The sequence below is a fragment of the Physeter macrocephalus genome, chromosome 15 (genome assembly GCF_002837175.3).
Source record: "Physeter macrocephalus isolate SW-GA chromosome 15, ASM283717v5, whole genome shotgun sequence".
Lineage (NCBI taxonomy): Eukaryota > Metazoa > Chordata > Mammalia > Artiodactyla > Physeteridae > Physeter > Physeter macrocephalus.
The window spans coordinates 14,243,461-14,252,357 of record NC_041228.1 but is presented as its reverse complement, the minus strand read 5'-3'; the positions used below and the strand labels follow the sequence as shown (position 1 = coordinate 14,252,357).

General features: G+C 39.4%; 1 protein-coding gene across 1 annotated transcript in view; it reads left to right on the top strand.

The window, feature by feature from the left end:
- Positions 1–8,897, top strand: part of SQLE (squalene epoxidase) — a 30,284-nt gene that overhangs the window by 5,375 nt on the left and 16,012 nt on the right. The window contains exon 3 of the mRNA XM_007127777.4: positions 7,502–7,682. Within this exon, the coding sequence (XP_007127839.1) occupies positions 7,502–7,682 (181 nt within the window). The remainder of the gene's footprint in view (positions 1–7,501; positions 7,683–8,897) is intronic.

The window sequence follows — 8,897 nt, the reverse complement described above, 5'->3', positions numbered from 1 at the left end:
AAAAAAAAAAAAAAAAAAAAAAAAAAAAGTTACTCTATTCATTTACCAACAAATTTGCCTGAAAATGAGAGCAAAGGAGAAAATAAGCATGTGGAGATATGAAGTAGCCTTAGTGAGATAAATGAAGTGGCTAAAAAATTGTAATGGTCAAAATTGAAGACTGGAAAACCAGAATGAGGGCATGAAATTTAGTGAAAGGTGAAGGGAACTATCATTTGTAGAGTGCATATGATGTACCTGTTACAGAACCTTTTTTTAAAGCATCATTCATCCATTAACCCAGTGCTTTTTAAATACTACTCATTTAGGAAGTACTTACATTTGCTGTATGCTTTGTATGAGGAGCTGTACTGGGTGCCAAGGCTATACTGGTGAACAAGACAGATCAGCTATCTACTCTTGGGAATCAAAGAATAAATATAGGCCCAGGCTGTGAATTGAGAAAGAGCTTGCTTGGTATGTAGAGTCGGCAGTATGTTGTAGTAATTACCAGCATTGATTCTGGCACTAGATTGCCTGGGTTTGACTACCACCTCAGATACATGAAAAGCTGTGTGATCTTGGCTAAGTTACTTAATCTCCCGTGTATTAGTTTCCTCATCTGTAAAACTGGCACACTTAAAAGAGTCCTTGTCTCATACTTTAAGAGGATTAATTGAATTCATAAAGACAAAGCATTCAGAACAGTTCCTGGTATGTAGTAAGCACTATGTAAATGTTTGCTATTTTATTCAATGAACTGAAAAGGAGACCAGGGCTTCCCTGGTGGCGCAGTGGTTGAGAATCCGCCTGCCGATGCAGGGGACACGGGTTCGTGCCCCGGTCCGGGAAGATCCCACATGCCGCGGAGCGGCCGGGCCCGTGAGCCATGGCCGCTGAGCCTGCGCGTCCGGAGCCTGTGCTCCGCAACAGGAGAGGCCACAACGGTGAGAGGCCCGCGTACCGCATAAAAAAAACAAAAAACAAAATTGACCATAAATGTGAGGATTTATTTCTGAACTCTCAATTCTATTCCATCAATCTATAAATCTATTCTTGTGCCAATATCACAGAGTCTTAATTAATGTACCTCCATGGTAAGATGTGAAACTGAGAAGTATGAGGACTCAACTTATTTTTCCTTTCAAGGTTGTTTTGTCTATTCTGTGTCCTTGAATTTCCACGTGAATTTTATGGTCAGCTTGCTGATCTCCAAAATGCCAACTGGGGATTTGGATAAAGATTACATTTAATCTGTAGATCAATTTGGGAGTATTGTCATCTAATATAAAGTCACCCAATCCATAATCACTTTCATTTAGGGCATTTAGGTATTTCCTTTTTTCGTATATCTTTAATTTCTTTCCAAACATTTTGTAGTTTTCAGTGTACAAATCTATCTATTATGATAAATATATTCTTAAGTATTTTATTATTTTTGGTGCTAATGTAAATGCTATTTGTTAATTTTCCACTCTCCAGGATCCAGTCCTGGATCACACATTGCTTTCTGCTTTTGCCAGCCCTAAGGTCACGGAACGCTCCCTTCACTCCATAAGGAGACCAATGTAGCCAGAAAGTATTGGGTAATGGGGAAAGGAGAGTGGCTTGAAATTAAGGTTGGAGAGGTAGGCAGCTGCCAGACCATGCAGGGCTTTGAAGGCAGTGGAGCAGGAATATGACAGAATCCTGTTTACGCCTCGATAAAGGCTTCAGACCTTCGACAGCTACTCACAATGACAAACACATCTTACATCCTGACTCAGTACCTACAAACATACCTAAATCTGACTGAAATTTTACTTTTTAAATACTTGTCATGATTTTACCCAAGTATACAATTCACAGCTCGAAAGTCATTTCACAATTTACCATTGAGTCACATCCTGCAGTTTGTAGAATGCTGTTTTAAAAGAATGTGTGGATATGGTGTGGTGAATAGCCTCCAAGACTGTGGTGGTGGGGTAGCAGGAGTCAACTCAAGGAGTCTAGTGGGAGCTCATTGCTAAGTCCAAATGACAGATGACGGTGGTTTGGACTAGTATGGTAGAGAGGATGTAAAGAGAAGTGGACAGATTCATGACCCACTTCAGAGGCAGGAATGGCATGACTTACTGAAGGATTGATGTGAGGTATGAGAGAGGGGGTATTAAAAAATGATTCCTAGGTTTTGATCTGAACAACTGGTAGATGGCGGTGCTGTTTGCTGATAAGAAGACCTAGAGAGGAACAGGCACTGGGAGGAAGTCGGGAGACCTGTTGAGATATCCAAGTGGAGATGTTAAGTTGAATATATGAATCTCGAGTGCAAGGAGTGAGTGATTTGAGCTGGCTGGAGTAGACATTTCGGAGATGTCAGCATATTGGTAATACTTAAAAGCCACAGCTGTGATGGAGACCAGCTAAGGAGAGTGTGCAGGGAGAAAAGAGAAGACAGAATAAACCAAGTCCTGGGAGACTGATGTTTAGAGATTGGGTAAAAGAAGAGGAGCTTGCCAGGGAGACTGGGCAGGAGCCGGCAGCATGGCAGAAAAGAGCCAGGAGAGTTTGGTGTCCTTAATCCAAGAGAGGAAAATGTTTCTAGCTGGAGGGGACGGGTACGTATCAGGAAAGGAAAGGAGCCATGTCATGGTTTGCTAATGAAGGGTCAGGTAAGCTGAGTGTAGAGAAAGGGCCACTGGATTTGGCCATTTGGAGGTTGCTTGTGACATTGACGGTGTTTCGGTGGAGTTGTGTAGACGAAACCTAGACTGAAGTGAGTGGGAGATTAAAAAATTTGAGACTAGAAAACTACTCTCGAGGAGTTTTTCTCTAACAGAATACAGAAACGGCAGAGGTGAGATGCAGATGTGAGGATAAAGGAGGGTTTTTTTTTTTAATAAATTAATTTATTTTTGGCCGCATTGGGTCTTTGTTGTGGTATGTGGGCTTCTCATTGCGGTGGCTTCTCTTGTTGCAGAGCACGGGCTCTAGGTGTTGGGCTTCAGTAGTTGTGGCATGTGGGCTCAGTAGTAGTGGCTCACGGGCTCTAGAGCACAGGCTCAGTAGTGGTGGCGCATGGGCTTAGCTGCTCCGCAGCGTGTGGGATCTTCCCGGACCAGGGCTCAAACCCACGTCCCCTGCACTGGCAGGTGGATTCTTAGCCACTGTGCCACCAGGGAAGTCCCCAGAGGAGGGGTATTTTGATACTAGATAGAGCATGTTTGTGTGGTGACAGAGAAGATAAAGTTGAGAGGGAGGCGACTAAAGGGGTTACATTCATTCCTTCATTTAACAAATATTTATTAAGCATTGGCCGTATTGTAAGTACTGTTCTGGGTGCTGAGGCTACAGTAGTGAACAAAACAAAGATTCCAGCCCTCATAGAGCACACGTTCTAGTTGCTAGTATAGAGAGTGGTGATAAAAGATGAATAAATAAAATTTAGAGTATATATTATGGTTATAAGGGTTTTAGAGAAGAATCAGAAAAGGGACATAGGGAGTTGAGGGTGGCGTGTAATTTTAAATAATGAAGTGGGAGAAGGGAAAGCCTCGCTGAGAAGATGACATTTGAGTAAAGGACTGAAGGTGGTGAAGGAGTAGCCCTAGGGCTATCTGGAGGAAGGGACTCTCTCTCCAGACAGAGAGAGAATCAAGGGGAAAAGCCTGGTGGGAGGAGTGAGCCTGGCCTCTCTGAAGAGCAAGGAAGGAGAATCCTGTTGACTTGAGTGGTGTGAGTTATAGAGAAAAGGTCAGATGGGCAATGGGGGCTGGACTCCATGTGGCCCAGTGAATGGATTTGGCTTTTACTCCAAAGGGAAGCCACTGGAGAATTTTAAGAAGAGGAGTTATTAGATTTCACATTTTTAGAAGCACGATTAGAAATATTATTTTAAAATATTCTTGTTATTGTGTAGAAAAAAGAGTAGATCATAAAGTGGCAAGTCAGAAGCAGGGAGACCTGTTAGAGGATTATTGCGGAATCAGTGAGAGTTGTTGGCTTGGACCAGGGTCATAGCTGTAGAGGTGGGGCAAGTGGTCACATTCTGGGAATATATTGATCTTTGGAAGGAAGAGTCAGTAGGACCGGCTGATGGATCAGATGTGAAGGATGAGAGAAAGAGAGGAGTCATGGTATTTAAATGAGACTAGACGACATTGCCAAGAAGAGGTCCAGGACGACCCCTGGGGTACTCTAACGTATAGAGAGGTCAGTGAGGTGAGCAGGAGCCAAAAGAGACGACCGAGGATGAGCGGGTGAGGAAGAAAAGCAAAAGACTGCAGGGCTCTGGACCCAAGCGGAGAGAGTGCATTGTGAAGAAGGGAGGTCCACCTCTGTCCTTTTACATTTCCTAACCACCACCCTTCAGGAGAGGGTCACTTGAGGCAGATGTGACAGTATCCTGAGACAGGATTTTGTTACCTTTATCGTTGAACATCAGGCAACTGGAAATGCCCTCAGACTAATGAGTGGACATAGAATCATTTAGAAATCTAGCCTCAGGGGATATGTCCAAGGTTGTGGCAACAAACCTCAATGGGTTCTTATAGGTAGTTCACGTAAGGGTGAGTAGAGCCGTGCAAGAGGGAGGGGAGCCACTGAGGTATTTTAGCTAGTCCATGCATCATGCGTACCTTTAATATCATAGCAAGAGTCCTTTTTAACATTCACTATGCTATCAGTTCCCCCTCAGGTGTGATGAGCTATGGATAATAGAAGCCCTTGAAATAGTTACTTTTTGGAGTGTGGACTTTTAATATAATACCGACTGACCCATCCTGGTGTATGGGTTTTTAATAAGTGAATTGATTGCCCTTTGGCTTAAGCTTAATATCTAGAACTCTTCAAGTGAATACATTATAATTTAAATGCTATATCTTTATAATAAGTCTCATTATCCAGTGGGGAACCTCCTCCTCACCTCACTTTCTTTAGGATTATCTTGACTTTTCTTGGCCTTTTTGCTTTTCTCTATATAAAATTTAGAATCAGGTTTCAATTCTCATGAAAACAAAACCTGTCAAGATTATGACTGAAATAGCACTAAATGTCTAGCTCAGGTTTAGAAAAATTGTCTTGGACTTCCTATCCATGAATGTGGTATACTCTCCATTCAGTTAGGTCTTGAGTGTATTTAAATAAAATGTCATAAATCTTGTTCGTCTTTTGTTATATTTATTCCTTGACTCTGATTTATATTTGGACTTCCATAAGTGATACCTATTTTATTATGCACTGTATACTCATTTTGAGGTTCAGACTTCACACCAGGTCATGGTACAAAGTTATGATTGGATTTCTTATGGATGACTCCACCCATGGCCTATGGTAGATGGCTTACTTCCATGCCATGTCTCGGGACTTTGAATTGAGTTGTTCTGTTCTCTGTCATATTGACAAGAAATTTACGTATGGTGCCAAGTTCCAATGTCCATTGCCTGTGGGGACCCCTGCCTCCTATCCAGGAGTGGCCCTTATTAACTCCAGCCTTTTAGGCTTGTGGTTCTGATACCCTTATGCTATTGCCTTTAAAACTTGCTCACTGGTTGGACTTTGCTTTTCATTTTTAGCATATGCAGTTTTTTTGTTGGTTTTGTTTTTTAGCTTGCCTTTTTATAGAAAGCAATTCTGCATTTTTCAATGTGGAAGAGTTTTCCATGCCAGTTTATCTGATATGTTGATAGTAGTAGTCTAATATTGGAACTGTATGGTTAATAGTTAGTGACAGCTGTAAGTCCCATCACTGTCTTCAAAGTTATTAACTATCTAGTATTCGTGAAGCCTGAATTTCATTAAGGTTTAGGGTGCCATCTTCCTGCCTGCTTAAGAAAGTAAAAGTGCCAAAGTCTGTCATGTTTGATTTCATCAATAAAGTAGAAAGAGATAGAAAGATTTTCCCAGAAATCTTAAATTAGACCTTATTTATATACTTGACCTAGGATAATTTACCCAAGGAAAAATTTTACTGTGCTACTATATACTTTTCACATCGTCTATATACTTTTCACATTGTCTGTTGTGTTCTAAATTGGACAGTTTTAGCATTTAAAGTTCTTCCATAATATAATTATGGCTTAAGAAAAACAAGCTATCTCAGTAGCTGACAAAACAAAAGTAGAAATACTAGATGGGCTTTAAACATTTAGGTCAGTAAAGACTGGCAAAGAGATCCAAAGTGAATACACTGCTAACTGGCAGCTTTTAGGATGTATGTGTACTTTTCTCTGAATGAATTTTAACTGGAATAATTTAGAAACCATACCAAAAAACTAACTTACTTTGGTCCTAGGCCAGATGTGTGACAAGTATTCATCCAGCTTGTCCCTGACTGGACTTTAAGTGTGACTAAAAAGCATATCAGAAACTGATTTATTTTGATCTTAGCATAGATGTGTGATAAAAATTATTATAAAGTTTTCCTTTCATCAGAAATGAAGTTATTTTAATGTACTTAATCCTAATATATTTTAATGTATTTAGATATATATTATGTGACTATTTTAATATACATGCTAAAGTTCACTTTTTCACAGAAGCGTATTTCCAATACTGTTAACCATTCTTTAGCATAATTTTAAGCCTGTACATAGTATTTTCTCAGTTCATACTTAATAATATACTTTACCTAACTTAGATTCATATTTAGGTTATTTACAGTTATTCTTATTAGAGGTAACATTGTAGTGAACCTGTTTTTGTATACACCTTTAATAATTATTAAAAATATGAATTATAGGGGCTTCCCTGGTGGCGCAGTGGTTGAGAGTCCGCCTGCCGATGCAGGGGACGCGGGTTCGTGCCCCGGTCCGGGAAGCTCCCACATGCCGCGGAGCGGCTGGGCCCGTGAGCCATGGCCGCTGAGCCTGCGCGTCCGGAGTCTGTGCTCCGCAGCGGGAGAGGCCACAACAGTGAGAGGCCCGCGTACAAAAAAAAAAAAAAAAAAATTAAAAAAATATGAATTATATCTTTAGGATGAATATCTTAGATGGATTTCAAGACTAAAATTATTACATCAAAGGATGCTAACTTCTTCCTGGTTCTTGATAATTATTATTGCTGTACTTATTTTCTAAAATGTTATTTATAATATGACCAGTAATATATAAATTTATCCATTTTATCTTTATCTCACTAGCAATTTTGAGAGATTTGGTGTCTTGTTTCCGTTTTATTTCATTGAGTTTTTTAAATCAAGTTTTGAACATTTTTCCTGATATGTTCAATGTTTCTGTACTACTTAGTGTGAATCATCTATACACTTTTACCCATTATTGTTAGGGTCTTAATATTTTTCCTATGAATTTTAATGAGTACATTTTATATGTAAATATTTACCTTTTGTGATATTACGAATTTGCGAAGACTTGTCTTCCAGAAGCATTAAGATTTCTGAATAGTTATATTAATGTCCAGTTCTCCAAATGGTATCATAGCTTTATGAACACAGAAACTCATTTTCAATGGTCCATGTCCTCTTGGTGCCTGGTGTAACTCTGGGTATATTACAAAATTGATTTTTTTGACCTGAATTGTTTTGCAGATACAGTGGAAGGTATTGATGCCCAGGTTGTAAATGGCTACATAATTCATGATCAGGAGAGCAAATCAGAGGTTCAGATTCCTTTCCCTCTGTCAGAAAACAGTCATGTGCAGAGTGGAAGAGCTTTCCATCATGGAAGGTTCATCATGAGTCTCCGGAAAGCAGCTATGGCAGAGCCCAAGTAAGACTACAGCTTCAAATACATGATGTTAAAGAAACACATTTAAACTTGGCCTTCATACAAATACTATTTTATACATTTTCATAAGTGTTTGGGTATGGGTTAGAACATAGCTATTATACTAAAATAAACCATAAGTTAGAAGAATGTTAGCTCTTCAGTGCCTTAGTTAAGAATATCATATAGATAACCTTCCTTTTGAATGACATAGAACTATTGAGAATTTTCCGTTGACTAAATATGTTATGTGATCTTTTATGTGGTTGGAATTTAGAGGATATAGTTGTTGTAATTTAGGTTTAAGTTCATATGTGCCCATTTGGGAGTTGGGGGTTTGTGGTTATGGTACTTTTTATTAAAAGTCAGTTTAGAGAACTTCAAGAGAAGATCCCTGTTCCATTCATATTAAGGACCTAGACTGACAGAACTGGCTGCTTCTCTCTCTCTTTTTATTGAGTTATAGTTGATGTACAATATTATGTAAGTTACAGGTGTATAGTATAATGATTCACAATTTTTAAAGGGCTTCTCCTCTTAATTATTAATTTATATTTGTCTCTAGCCCTGTGCGTTATAACTGAGGTTTAATTTAAGTTTTAAACATGAGAACCCTCATGTCATTGGCAAAGGCTTAAGTGTTGACAAAGCAAGTGAAATGAGTGGATTATTCTTAGAACTGAAAGAATTTGGTATCTATGGAAGTAGAATATGTTCATTGTAGAAAAATGGAAAAATACTCAAAAATATAAAGAAGATTGTAAAAATTATCCATGATCCTTCGAACTAGAAGTAACTACTCTGAATAATTTGGTAGATAAATTCCAATTCCGTGTATGAATTTGTGTGGGTATATAAAATTTTTCTGCATGTATTTTATTTTTTAATGAATGAGATAAAACCTCATGTTACTTTTTAAAATGCTTTAAAAAAAAATCATTACACTAGTAATATGTATTCCATTTTAAGAAATTAGAAAATTAAGGGCTTCCCTGGTGGCACAGTGGTTAAGAATCCGCCTGCCAATGCAGGGGACATGGATTCAAGCCCTGGTCTGGGAAGATCCCACATGCCGCGGAGCAACTAAGCCCGTGCGCCACAACTAGTGAGCCTGCGTGCCACAACTACTGAAGCCCGCACGCCTAGAGCCCATGCTCAGCAACAAGAGAAGCCACTGCAGTGAGAAGCCCACACACCGCAACGAAGAGTAGCCCCCGC